This window comes from Stigmatopora nigra, chromosome 2 (assembly GCF_051989575.1).
Source record: "Stigmatopora nigra isolate UIUO_SnigA chromosome 2, RoL_Snig_1.1, whole genome shotgun sequence".
NCBI classification, from domain to species: Eukaryota; Metazoa; Chordata; class Actinopteri; order Syngnathiformes; family Syngnathidae; genus Stigmatopora; species Stigmatopora nigra.
Genome location: NC_135509.1, coordinates 8,648,351 through 8,663,077, shown reverse-complemented (window position 1 = coordinate 8,663,077; position 14,727 = coordinate 8,648,351). Strand labels below are relative to the sequence as shown.

Here is a 14,727-nt window from a genome sequence, read left to right as displayed (position 1 = left end):
CTTTTATCTAGTGTTGCTTTATTGATTACACAGCATTTCTGGGCCACTTGCTGTAAATTTCAAGTCATTTTCTAATAAATTTGGATTATTTCCAGCCCAATTTCTGTCAATTTTGTAGCCATTTGAGGACATTATTTTTCTATTGATTACAAAGTCGGATCTGGAAAACAAATCTTCATTCGTTCATTGGCTGCCAGACTCTCAGTTCAAATAGATTGGATGTCTTATAGTTATAACATAGAAGTAGACTCATTTAAAATGAAGGAAAAGAGCCACGTCAAGGTCAATGACAGCAAAGGACTTGAGCATTACAGACCTGAGTCTTCCCCGATGTCCGTGAGGATAACCGTGGCTATGCGAGCGTCTCGGTACCGGCCTGTCGTCATCGTGCGAGTGATGCAGGGAAGGCGAACGGGAATGAGAGGACCTGGAACTACCCGTGCTCTGGAGACTGCTGTCTGGAAAGTCGCCGTGACGACTCTGCAAAACCACAGCCGTGATTCACTTTGGCGTCAGATGAAAAGACGTCTTTTTTTTCCAGACGGCGCCGGCCTCACCTCTCCGAAGCTCCCCCCCTGCGGCTGTCCGAAAGCGGGCAGACTCCTCAGCGACGGCACGGGCGAGTGACCCTGCTGTCGACCGCGGGACTCGCGGGGCGTCTGCCGTTGGATGTGGACCACGTCGTTGCCGTTGAGGTTGTTGTCGCTGGCAGAGCGCAGCAGCGAACGGGGGGAAGGCGTGGGGCCCGTCACCCGCCGACGGTTGGTGTAGGAGGGCGTCTCCCGGAAAGGCACTGGCGACACACAACCATAAGTCACTTTATTAGCTTGAAAGTAGCTTTTTTTGGATGGGTAGAAGCCTCTTTTTTCAATGTTTGGTATCATTACAGAAGAACGAGTCGTGGTGGGTCAGACAAACTTGAACAGGACAGAAACCTGCTGTGAGAAAATTGCTAGATCTAGGATTAAAAGCCCTGAATATTCATTTTTGTTATAGATCTAAAACAATGTATTCGATTTTTTTTATATATTTTTAGATTTTACAAAATGATTTTTGAACTAAAAACAGAAAAAAATGATTAAAAAATTACAATTATTGATTTAAAAGGGGGAAAATCAGGAAATTTAATATACATCTATACTCTCTTTCATTTACATCCTAAAACAGAAAGTCGGCACTCATGATTTACTTTCCCGGGCCACAAAAAATGATGCGGTGGGCCAGATTTTGGTCCCGGGGCCGCCACTTTGGCACATGTGGTCTAAAGGATCCCATTATATTCCATTGAAAACTCATGCGGGTCATTTTGACACAGTTGTGGAAGTTTTCGGTAGTAGTAGTAGTAGTAGAAAGAAAGGCAAAAATCAGCCCTCATTACAGTAGCGAAGAACAGTGCAGAATCACTGTAATTACCGCCTAAAAAGGTAATTACACCAGACAGTGAGAGAAATAGGACTTAATGCCACACAATAAGGGCACCTTCAGGAATGATGGGAGAAAACAGGACAAAAAGAGGACACAATGACACCAAAAAAATTGTGTCATGAGACACTGTTGGGGAAAATGGGACACCATTGAAAAGATAACAAGGACAAGACAAGGCAAATATTTGGACACGAGGCACACAAAACCACTTGCAGAAATGTAGAGGATATTATTTTAGCATATTCTGGGATGGGGGATGTCCCCAAACTGTTCCACCTGTACGGACAAATAGACTTAAGGACAGTTTTTTTTTACCACATCCATGAAGACTCTAAACTTGCGGTAGCACGACACACAATCCCTTCTGTGTAATAACTTTGGGGGGAGGTAACATGAAAAGACGTTGGGTCCTATGTCCGATTATTATTAAATGACATATTAAATTGGTGGGTTAGGGGCGGATCTAGAAAAATATTTATGGTTGCCCAGGAATGTTTTGAGGGCTGGTCCCCAAAAAAAAATTAAAAAAACAAACACACATTCTAGGTTGGTAATTTTACTGTTGTACAGTATCTGCTGTGCACTAGATGGCAGAGTTTTCCTGTGTTTTGCAGTACTTTTGAACATTTATCAGCATATCTTCACATTGTATTCAATGTCCCATCGACCCAACCAGACATTTTCAGAAAATTTTAACAAAAAACTAAGTTACTCACCAACATCTGATGCTTTGTGGACCTTTATAATTTCAGCCAAATCAAAGTTCCCTGCTATAATAGCCACCTAGCACAACAGAAAATGGAGACAAATGTAAGTTTGAGTTTGAGCAATATGCTTGAAATGTTGCATATGTACAACTAACCTGAAAGGCAGTCTGGCTGTTGTAGTTCTTAATCTCCTTGTTGGCGCCACGAAACAGAAGAACCCGAGCGCAGCTGTCCTAGATGACAATACGGACATTGACGTCATTTGAACGGTCGCCACGGCAGGTTCTCGGGCAAACGTTTCTCTGGACTTTTAATTAGGCCGCCTTTGAGACAGGTCGCGGGATGAGATGTGTATTTGCAGAATTTGAAATGTCACCTTGCAGAAATGTTTTTATTCATCAAAACTCAACGGCGCCAGATGTCGGATCTGGGCCACGTACTTAGTGTAGTTGTACGCAGAACCCCGAGGCAAAGTGAAATCCGCTCGTAGATTGATGGACAGACACGTGAGTGACCAGGGGGGCCCCACACGCCAGGCGCTATGGCTCGATATGTCATTTTACACCGACCGGGTCGCATTCGATACTCAGTGTTGGCATCGACGCCTCATAACTCTATTTTTGGAGTATCGGATTTAGTGGCAAGTTCAGATCCGATCCGAGTAGTGTGATTTTGTACAATCGTGTTTTTTGGGCTGTCGTAAATCAAACCGATAGGCAAATATTTGTCCGAGTCTGTCTACTTTTCTTTCGAAACTAATGTCAAGTAAGAGATAATCATGTAAGATTGTAAACAATTTAATACCATTAAAAAGTGATTTATCAGTTACTAGTTACATAAAATTTTGCAGTTTTTTACGTGTCTAAAAATATGGTCATTCAATCGGTATCGGCAAAAAATCTTTAGAAAAATCAATACATTTAAACAATAAATTACAAGATTTTTTTGATGACTCAATTATAAGAAAGAAATACTTAAAAATATCTTTAGAAAAATCATATTCAATCAGAAGTCAGAAAGTCAGTATCGGAGAAACATCTTTAGTCAGATGTGTACAAAGAATATACAAAAAAATAATTAAATTAACTTATTTAATGACTCAATTCTAAGAACGAAATAGTTCCGGCACCCCCTACGGGACCCCCAACTTCATTGTATCCCATTGAGAAAAAAAGTTATTCAAAAATTGTATTGACATTATATGTCATGAGTGTGAATGGTGGTCAACATAAGGCTCTTATCGTACCTGGTTGTAGAGCGCACAGACGTGAAGGGCCGTGTTCCCCGAAGCGTTTTGGGCGCTCATGTCCGCTCCGTAAAACAGAAGATGCTCCAGGTGCTGAACGTGGCCGTAACGACACGACTGCAAGAAAACGGACGTTAACAGACCATGAAAAGGTCGCACTGGACTCACATTTTTGAAATTGATCATAACCCAACAACAAATATTCGGTGTTGAAGTAACAATAGTAACATGGAGAACAACAGGTTTACGCCACCTGGTGTATTTCCTGCCAGCCGTTCTCGTCCACGCAGCCGACCTGCGCGTGGTCGTGCAGCAGCAGCTCGCAGCAGTAAGGGTCCCCGCCCACCATAGAGCTGTGGTAGAGGGGGGTCAGACCCCGACTGTCTTTGTAGTCGGGTGATGCGCCCAAGTCTAACAGCGTCTGGGGAAAAAAAAATAAAGTTTCCACTCAGCACTGTAAGCCATTAAATATAAGTAGAATTTCGTGTCGCGAGCCCCAATTTGATATTTTGGAATTGTAATAAGTCGTGACAGGACGTTTGGTCGCCGGTCGTTTGGTCGCCGGTCGTTTGGTCGCCGGTCGTTTGGTCGCCGGTCGTTTGGTCGCCGGTCGTTTGGTCGCCGGTCGTTTGGTCGCCGGTCGTTTGGTCGCCGGTCGTTTGGTCGCCGGTCGTTTGGTCGCCGGTCGTTTGGTCGCCGGTCTTTTGGTCGCCGGTCGTTTGGTCGCCGGTCGTTTGGTCGCCGGTCGTTTGGCCGCCGGTCGTTTGGCCGTCGGTCTTTTGGCCGCCGGTCTTTTGGCCGCCGGTCTTTTGGCCGCCGGTCTTTTGGCCGCCGGTCTTTTGGCCGCCGGTCTTTTGGCCGCCGGTCTTTTGGTCGCCGGTCTTTTGGTCGCCGGTCAAATGTAATTAGATTTTAAACAGTACTTAGATATTAAACTCTCCCTCTTAGATATTAAACTCTCTCTCATGAATATAATTTTGAGAGCTGCTTTCCGCAGTAAACTTTCTGTCACCACTTGACCAGCGACCAAAAGACTGGCGACCAAAAGACTGGCGACCAAAAGACTGGCGACCAAAAGACTGGCGACCAAAAGACTGGCGACCAAAAGACAGGCGACCAAACGTCCGAGCACCGTAATAAGTAGGGAAAAAAATTGATATTTTTCCCCAACTTTAACAAAGTTGTCCAACATCAAGGCTATAAAAAAAGAGTTATTTGCAAAAACATTTTTTGGGGGGTAAATCAGTTGTGCAGCACATAATAAAGTGACATTGAAATATTTAGTAATCATCAATATGGCCTCCCAGGCAGAATGGATTGGATGTCTAACGGCATCCATGGCAGCCAATGAGTTAAGAATTTATTTTGACCGGATGTGGGACGTGTTTATTCAAAAGCTAATAAACGACATATTGAGGAAGGAATAAAAGCTGCGGGGGGTCAAAATTTTACCAGATGAACATTTGTACAGAGTCAGACTCGACAAACTGTACGAGAACTGTCAGTAAATGTCAACGCGCTCAGGGATGGCGTTTCCAACCAAGTAAAATTGCTCGGGTGGAAGTTATTGGAAGCCGGCCAGCCAAAATTGGCTGAGCTGAACCATTGTTAAAGAGAAATGAATGAAAAGAGGTGACTCACTTCTTTTTGCTGCTAAGTTCCTGCACGCTTGTCCGTGTACACCACAACCGAGTAAATGGGCTATTTTGAAAAGTCTTAATATGTTTTCTCATTGAAGATAAAAAGGAAAAGAAAATATACAAGTGCCTCCTGAGAGGAGACGAATAAATTACCTTCCTGTACTTTATTTTTTTTGTTTTTTAATGTTTTACTCATGAGAAAAACCAATGAGTGACTCACAATGAGCGCCGTGTGGTTTTTGCTGCGCACAGCCTTGTGCAGGGAGGTGATCCCATCTTTTGTCCTGAAGTCCAGATGAGCGCCGCCACTCTTCAGCACCTTGATGATTTCCCCGCATCCTTCCAGTTGGACTGCTAGCGTCATAGGGCATTCTAAAAAAAATAAAAATAAATTAAAAAAAATTATATACATATATATTTGTTGAAAAATCATAAGATGTCACTTTACTGCCCTAGATGGCAAAAATAACAAGCATTGGCACCACTTAAGAAGCAAATTGTTGGCCCATATCCCATCACAAGAAGTCATGCATGTCCAATTACGTGGCGTCCAATCATCTTTTTCCTGTCAATTGAACCAAGTGTACCAAGTAGCAACGGTGCTCGGACATTTGGTCACCGGTCTTTTGGTCGCCGGTCTTTTGGTCGCCGGTCTTTTTGGTCGCCGGTCTTTTTGGTCGCCGGTCTTTTTGGTCGCCGGTCTTATTGGTCGCCGGTCTTTTTGGTCGCCGGTCTTTTTGGTCGCCGGTCTTTTTGGTCGCCGGTCTTTTTGGTCGCCGGTCTTTTTGGTCGCCGGTCTTTTTGGTCGCCGGTCTTTTGGTCGCCGCTCAAATGGTGACAGAGAGTTTACTGTTGAAACCAGCTCTCAAAATTATATTCATGAGAGAGAGTTTAATATCTAAGTACTGTTTAATATATAAGTACATTTGACCGGCCACCAAACGACTGGAGACCAAACGACTGGAGACCAAACGTCCGGTCACGGTAGCAACAAACAATGAAGCAAATGGTTGCGCCCCCTAGCAGTCAAAAGAACATATCAACCAATCTTGTCCGCCATGAAGGGATTTAAATGAAAGTGGGGTGATTATAAATTGGCTTTTTTTTTTTAAATCACGTGATTCAAAACAAAGGCAAAATTTGCAGAAATTTTGGGAAATACCCTCACCTCCAGTGTCAGGATCGTGAAAATTGGGGTCCAAGCCTTTTTCCAGAAAACGGGAGACCTTCTCGACGCTCCTCTGTTGCACACATTCCATGAATTTCCTCAGGTTGGCCTAATGGGGGGAGAAAAGGAAGCGACATCTGTGATTGGCCCGCCTGCACGCACGCTGGCCTGCCTGACGCCGTTTAATAATGCAGCGAGCAGATGAAAGCTTCGTTCCCTTGCCAGCGCGGCGAGGTTTTATGTCTCTTCTGTCCCCGTATCAGACAAATGGAGAACGAGGACGTAGATGAGCTCACCGCAAAGATCGGACTACATCGTTCACGTAGTAGTGGAAATTTTGAAACGTTCTCGAAGGTGGGAAACACCTGTTCGTCGACGTAAACCCTGTGATTGGCTGACGGATGATCACGTGATACTTCATCTCATTTGACGGCAAATAAGAGCGAATCAAACAGTTTTACCCACAATTTGATATTTTTAAAGCAATTTTTTAACCTATATGCTTGTCAAAAACATCAAAATAAAATATTCATCTTTTCCTCCTGTGATATTCAGCATTTTGGGGGTGCTGGAGTTTGTTTCAATAGAAGTGAAGTGCAAAAACTTTCTAAAAAAAATGTTGTAATCTTTTTTGCCATCAAATGTCCATTTTATGAGCTATTGGAGAAGGTAACGCTACTCACCATGTCCTATAACGTACGCTTCCTCTCCTGAATTTCTCTCCTCGCCCTACGTTTCAAGCGCCCCCCTCCCCCGCTGACACGAGCGTGCCGGCGACCGCTACGCCAGTGAGAGATATTCGCTTGAGTTCTTTTGCTTTTTTTTTTTCCCTTGGCCTTCCTTCTTTCCTCCTCCCATTTTCAGATGTTGGCAGATGCAGTTGTTATGGTGATGGGATACAAAAGACAATGAGTACAGAAGGGAAAACTGTAGCCAATACATGAAATCTACCTCAAAGTCAGACATTGGAATATTTAGAGAGAAAAATCGCAATGTTACGAGATGAAAATGAAACTATGAGTTTGAAAAAAATGTTTGTAACCTGAAACGTTCCTATTTGGAGATATTTGTAAGTAGAGGTAAAACTGTATGTGTTATTTTCTATTCTGTAACCAGTCTTCCTTAAATGTAATGTCAATTCTTATGATTATTAATCATATAGGCCAAGGGTGTTAGACTTGGGTTGGTTCACGGGACATTTTAACGTCAACTTGATTTCACGTGGGCCGCACCATTTTAAATATTATATTTAGATTTTTTTTATTGAAAAATGGATTAAAAGAACTGCATTACAAGCCCTGATTATTCAGTTTTTATGGATCTAAAACTATGTTTATTTTAGCTTTTTTTATATTTATATTTTTAAATTGTACAAAATATTTTTTGAACTAAAAATGGAAAAAATTGATTAAAAAATGACAATTATTGATTTAAAAGGTGGAAATCAGGAAATTTAACATACATGTATACTATTCATTTTAATTTGACCCTAAAACAGAAAGTCGACACTCATAATTTACTTTCCCGGGCCACACAAAATGATGCGGCGGACCAGATTTGGCCGCTGGACCACCACGTTGACACATGCAATATGGGTGATTTCAATCTCTCAAAAAACAAACATAAGTCTGTTTTTGCTATTTCCATCATACATGTAAAAATGGAAAAGAGCCCCCAGAAGGTAGATGACTTCAGATTACCTCCCTGAAAAGTATACCTCGGAGCAATAAAGCTTTTTTTTCCCTAAAATAAGATTGCAAGGGTCCAAAAATAAAAAGTACATGGCTCCCAATAGCAGCATCAACCATAATAATAATAATACAAATGAATCTTTCAATGTGAGAAGAAGCCAGATTTGACAAATATCATACATTTTACAGCTATCGACTTTCCCCCTCTACTCACGTACCAGTTTAATGGTGTACTGCTCACCACACTTTCCATACGTCAACTGTACGTCCGCTATGTGTGTCAAACAATAGCGCTGGCCTACATTGACACTCATTACCGGGGAGGTTTGGCCGCATAGCAGCTGTTCGGCACGGCCGAGTAGCCATTAGCGACAAATGCCCGACCGCTATAGACTTTTTCCTTTTTACACAGAAACATGGATAAGTGGGGGGAAAAAATATATACACTTGCAAGTACACCAGCCCAAACGTGCCATTTGATCAATTTGTATTCAAAATGTAAACGTTGGGGACGCCGCCAAAGCGACCAAACATTTGGAGAAGAAAGCTCGGGATTCGAAAAGTACACAAAAGCCTGCTGTCAATCCAATAAGAAGGATTAGTAGTCACCATCTGACCAAAGTTTGGGGGGGAGAACACAAAAATATTACAAAACTTTGGCCTCACATAACAAAAAATAAGACATACAGACGCTCCCCTACTTAAGAAGAAGATACGAACTATCATTAAATATCTCATGCATCCATTATTCAATGTGGTTGGTGAAGAGTGAAAGGCTGAAAAGTGAGGGAAGTGCACGGAAGAAGCAAGTCATTTCATTTGAAACCAAAGTGGCAATAATAAAGAAGCTTGATGTGTGAGAAAGTGGTGAGCGTTGCACGGGAATACAACTTGAATCGTTCGACAGTCATTACCATTTATAAACAGAAAGATCGAGGATCAGGACCCAAATATTGAATGTTGCACAAAGGTTGCAAATCAATTGAATGATGCCATACAGTGCTACCAACCGCATCATTTATGATGAAAAAGAAGAAGAAAACTGTGCAATCCTCATTAGATAGCTTCTTTCGGACAATTTCTAGTAAATCTCTAATGTATGTATACAGTACTGCATGTATTCTCTCCATTTTATTAAATAGTTTTTTCAGTACAAACCAAAGGTATTTGTACAAGCCTTAAACATACAAATGCACTTATATAAACCTTCAATATACTTATATAGGCCTTCAACATAAATTATAATACAAAATATGCACTGAATCAACTTCAATTTGAACAATTTCAACTTATGAACACTTTCAACTTATGAACACTTTCAACTTATGAACACTTTCAACTTATGAACACTTTCAACTTGTGAACACTTTCAACTTGTGAACACTTTCAACTTATGAACACTTTCAACTTATGAACACTTTCAACTTATGAACACTTTCAACTTATGAACACTTTCAACTTATGAACACTTTCAACTTATGAACACTTTCAACTTATGAACACTTTCAACTTATGAACACTTTCAACTTATGAGCAAGCGCTCGGAACCTAAATCGTTAATAAGTAAGGGAGGGTCTATATTTATCAAACTCCATGTTGGCATCAACAATGGCAGACATCCAATATCTTAAAATGTCTATCACTGAAACGTGAACATTTCCTGCCATGCATTACTCACTTCTAATAAAAAAAATGTCATCATAATACTTCTTTGACTAGGTTTATATTCAATCCTACCTGCGTTAAACTCATTTTCCAGCATTTTCCGATTGGACGTCGAGCGTCAAGCCTCCAAAGTGTACCGCGGTACGCCTGTCAAATCTCCGTCTTTCATATCTAACAGGATTACATGATAATACTCCCCAGTTTTACTACTACTACAAAAAAGAGCAATCCACTCCACGGTAGCTTCCGGATTTGAACCCGAGGAATAGGATTTACTCAGCTGGAGGAGAAAATCTTTAACCTTTTACCGCCAAACATTTTTGTGCCGGCGTGTAATTGCGAACGCTAAAAGCTTTAAGTAACGACTCTCCGGAAGCTCCGGGATGACATTTCTGCTCCTCATTCGCGCGTACATGCGGATATTCATAATTCATCGCACTTAAGATGAGCGCATTGGATGTATCATTCATGAGTGAGGAAAGAAAACATTCCCCAAAGTAAAAAAGAAGTAAAAGTAACTATAGCAACGTCTTCCACATCATCATTAACTGTAAGCTTTCTATGCAATGAGATATTTATGTGTAGAGAAGAAACGTCAATTCGAAACTACTATTACAACCACACATAGAAATACAATTTAAAAACTAGAATTACAAGAAACGAGTTAAGATTATAAAGGCAAAATACTATTAAAATAAAGCCTTATGTTGGAATATGGGGGGGAAAGTCCAAAAATACAAAAAGAAAACCTTAAAGTAGGATTATGAGGGGAAAAGTCAATATTATCAGATTAAAATTGTAATATAAAAAATTATGCAATATACTGAGGAAAAAGCTAGAATATTATTAGTTTACAATAGTAATACTATCTACCATGATGTAATATTATGAGGAAAAAGGTACTATTCGGAGATTAAAGTCCTAATATTAGGATAATACATCAGTCATACGAGTCTAAAATTGCAATAATGAGACATAATTGCAAGCAATATTATGTAAATTATTAAAGTTGCAATTCTATGATAAAAACAAGTGAAAACAATATAAGATTAAGCACGTAACTTTCCACGAAAAACGTCATTGTTACATAAAATTATAAGAAAAATGTTTGTAAAAATATAAAACTGCACTTTATATTATGAAAGTTATCATTTTAGTCGAAAAAAAGCCATACGTTGCAATATTACTAGATTAAAAGTGTAATATTACAATACAAAAACCAAACTAAAACCATTATACAACTTAGCTGGTAGCCATCTTGGGTAGGACAGTTAGAAACTACCCTTGCACACAGCACAACATTGACACAGTATTCCTTAATACTCGCCAACGAAAACAATGTCATTTTTGTGGCAAATAACTGCAATACTAATGAAAAAGCAATCCATAACAATAATAGACAATATAAAGGTTATCAGCAATTACACAAGTAAGCTTTTTTCTCCAACCTCATCATCTTTTCTCCTTTGTGCTTTTTCCAAATGCAGCATCCCGATGCCTCCTGGGTAATCCTTCTCCAAAACTATGCTCTTTTCTTATGTATATATGCACTATATTACTTTTGGTGTTATTCCTGAGCGGCAGTTTGCTGTTGGCTGCCAGCGTTTGGCTTGATTAAAGGCCACAACAAAGAGCAGAAGCTGTTTGCCACTCAACAGAACCCCCCCCACCCCATCCCTGCTTACTGTATTGTCTCCTCATACACACACACACCTCTCTCCCAAAACACACATTGTACTCTCTTCACTCTCTCAACTCATTCCACCCACCCGAGCAGCCACAATAGCAAGGTACATTTGTTGCGTGCTCACAATTAGCCTCAAAAACAAGGATTGTTCGCCGGGACAAAAGAAATGTTCCATGCAATTCATCCTTAGCTCGAATTTGGGGGTCATTACATATTTATTGCAAAGCATTTTTAGCAAAAAGACTGAAATTGACCGCATTTAATACATTTAGACGGGGATGCGAGGCCTCCCAGGCAAAGTCATAACTAAAGATAACACATCCAGACATCAGCTACACCACAGGTGTCAAATTGGTGGCCTGGGGGCCAAATCTGGCCCACTGCATTATTTTGTGTGGCCCGGGAAAGTAAATCATGAGTGCTGACTTTCTGTTTTAGGATCAAATTAAAATGAAAAGTATAGATGTATATTAAATTTCCTGATTTTCCCCCTTTTAAATCAATAATTGTAATTTTTTAATCAATTTTTTGTGTTTTTAGTACAAAAATCTTTTTGTAAAATCTAAAAATATATTTAAAAAAGCTAAAATATACATTGTTTTAGATCTATAAAAAAACGGAATATACAGGGGCTTTTGATCCAGTTATTTTTATCAATTTATAAAAGATATTTATATATTATATCTAAAATGGTCTGACCCGAGTCTGACACCCTTTATCTAGACCAGGGGTGGGCAAACTTTTGGCCCGGGGGCCATATTAACTTTAAAAAAATTGCAAATGGGCCGGGTCAGCACAAGATACGATACATATAAAAAAAGTACATCCGTTAACAGTACATATGAAACATAAACAGAAAAAAAGGACTAAACTATTAACATACTCATCACTCATCATTAAAGTAAAAAGTATAAAGTCGGCCATAGTTTGCCCCTATCTGATCCGGAAGCTAAATACTGCAGTAAAGAAACAAGTACAATAGGAACAATAGTCCTAAAAGCTGAATAATGACGCATCATCATGCAAACAGAATATAGATGGTCGCAAATACCACCGTCTAGTTAGATATGACAAGAGAATTGTCATTTTGTGTGAAAGCATTGAATTGCGTGCGGCGGGGACGTTGGGGAATGCATTTGTCATCACAATCACCAGAAAGGAGAACGCTGAATCAGGAGCGGTCGCTCAGGTGCCTTTTCAATTACAGTGGCGCAAACGCCGCACAAATGCTACAAAAACATCAAGTCGGTACACGTACGGCGTCGTGCCGAGGCACGGGAACGGTCTGGTCTGAGCACACGTACGGCCAGGCGGGGGGTGCCGCATTCACTCGTTTGCCGAAACGAATGGATTTGAGTATTGAACCGGGCGGCACTTCCAAAATGGAGGGTTCCATAGTCGCTGGGTTTTCTGGATACAGCTTTGAAACATGCATGCTATGCTAATTAAAGGCTATCCAATGTCGTTACCCAAGGGTGTTAGACTCGGGTTGGTTCGCGGGCCACTTTAACGTCAAGTCGATTTTATGTGGGCCGGACCATTTTGGATATAATATTTAGATTTTTTTTTTAATAAATGGATTAAAAGAACTGGATTAAAAGCCCTGAATATTCAGTTTTTTATAGATCTAAAACAAAGTGAATTTTAGCTTTTTTTATATATATATTTTTAGATTTTACAAAATGATTTTTTAACTAAAAACAGAAAAAAATGATTAAAAATTACAATTATTGACCTAAAAGGGGGAAAATCAGGAAATGTAATATACATCTATACTCTTCATTTTAATTTGATCCTAAGTCGGAACTCATTCACTTCCCCGGGCCACACAAATTAATGTGGCGGGCCAGATTTGGCCCCCGGGCCGCCACTTTGACACATATCGTAAGCTGTCAAAAACGTGAATAGCTGCTTCAAAAATTTCCTGCAACGAACAAGCTCATCAATTGGTGTTCGATTCTGTGGCCAAACGCAACATGATACTCAAAGATTTTGAACTTTCTCCAAGATTTTACACGGTAAATTGGCCCATTTTTTGCCACGCCGGAGGACAAGAACAACGAGAGCGTAGCAGATGCGACACAATAGCGGGAAAATCTATGATCCTCTATATTTGGACCGCACGGGAAAAAGGACGGATAACAAAAAGCCAAAGAGTGCCAATGCGTGTCGTCTCTTTAGGTTCGGACCCACGATTGAAAGTCCATTGGGCTTTGTGTCCATTCATACTTCCTGACCTAGAATGATGGAGTCTCATGCGCCCGAAGCTTCGTGACGGGACTAATGCGACACCCGCCAGGCAAAAGACCTTTCAGGCCCATGGACGGATGGACGAGGGATGATGGACCGATGGATTAATGCACGCCTCAGTGAATTTATAAGCATGTATCGAGGTTAACAAAAGTGCATGGTAAACTGACTTAACTCATTGGCTACTCTTGATGGGGTTAGATGTCCAATCCATGCTTGGAAGCAATGTTCCCTCAAATTTTTTGTTGGTCTGGGCAGGAAGACAACCTCCCTGAGCAGAACTGAGTACCGGTGTGAGTGACATCATCATTGCTCACTATGGGTACACCAGTATTACACCTGCCATAAGCAGGTGCATGTCAATGTTTGCTCTATTTTTTCATGTAAAACATGCTGTAAAACACGAACAACATGAGAGTGGACAGAGCTACTGTCACTGGCTTCCAAGTAAACGGCGCCATCATGGGGAAAAGGGTAAAAAATAATAATACCGTATTTTCAAGACTATAAGGCGCACTTAAAAGTCTTAAATTTTCTCCAAAATAGACAGTGCGCCTTATAATCCAGTGTGCCTTATATACGGAAAAAACAGAAAAACGAAAAACCACCACTGTCGGATATTAAAAAAACACAAACGGCTGAACTGAAACAATACTGTTAAATATGCAGATGCCATCTTAGTTTACAACATCTTCCATCATTTAGCTCCTCCCCCACTGCAAGATTTTATACAAAAAAATCCAAAACATCAACAAAGGCTGGCTCTAGAGGTGACTGTGTAGTGAGTGCTTCATACATGGAAGTCAATAGCTATAAGGCGCACTTAAAAGTCATAAATTTTCTCCAAAATAGACAGTGCGCCTTATAATACAGTGCGCCTTATAATACAGTGCGCCTTATATATGGAAGAAATGTCATTCATTGAGGGTGCTCCTTATAATGCGGTGCGCCTTATAGTCGTGAAAATACGGTAATAAGTTTGGATTTTATTTACTGCGCGCCATATGATTGCAGCTGCGCAGAGAAGACGAGAGTAGTGTGCAATTGCTTGGACGCCGATTTTAGTGAAAAAAAAACAACTATAAAGCAAAGCATTGCATTGCATTTTTTTTCTTAGCACCATTTGCTGGAAACTGATCCATATTTGAGTTTTAATAAATGCATGCGTAGCCAAATCACTATAAAATAAATAATAAACTAGCTACACAATTTTGCCTTACATACAAAAAAACGTGGAGGCGTTCGATA

General features: G+C 40.5%; 1 protein-coding gene across 12 annotated transcripts in view; it reads right to left on the bottom strand.

Moving 5' to 3' along the window:
- Positions 1 to 14,727, bottom strand: part of shank3a (SH3 and multiple ankyrin repeat domains 3a) — a 68,823-nt gene that overhangs the window by 36,850 nt on the left and 17,246 nt on the right. For 11 of the 12 annotated variants that reach the window (XM_077739274.1, XM_077739305.1, XM_077739281.1 and 8 more), the window contains 8 exons: positions 6,187 to 6,295; positions 5,239 to 5,390; positions 3,632 to 3,799; positions 3,379 to 3,495; positions 2,288 to 2,365; positions 2,142 to 2,208; positions 558 to 793; positions 317 to 480 (listed from right to left, as the gene is read on the bottom strand). In XM_077739274.1, coding sequence (XP_077595400.1) covers positions 317 to 480; positions 558 to 793; positions 2,142 to 2,208; positions 2,288 to 2,365; positions 3,379 to 3,495; positions 3,632 to 3,799; positions 5,239 to 5,390; positions 6,187 to 6,295 — 1,091 coding nt within the window. Of the gene's footprint in view, positions 1 to 316; positions 481 to 557; positions 794 to 2,141; positions 2,209 to 2,287; positions 2,366 to 3,378; positions 3,496 to 3,631; positions 3,800 to 5,238; positions 5,391 to 6,186; positions 6,296 to 10,990; positions 11,134 to 14,727 lie in introns of those variants that run through there. The other variant, XM_077739342.1, reaches the window with a different exon arrangement.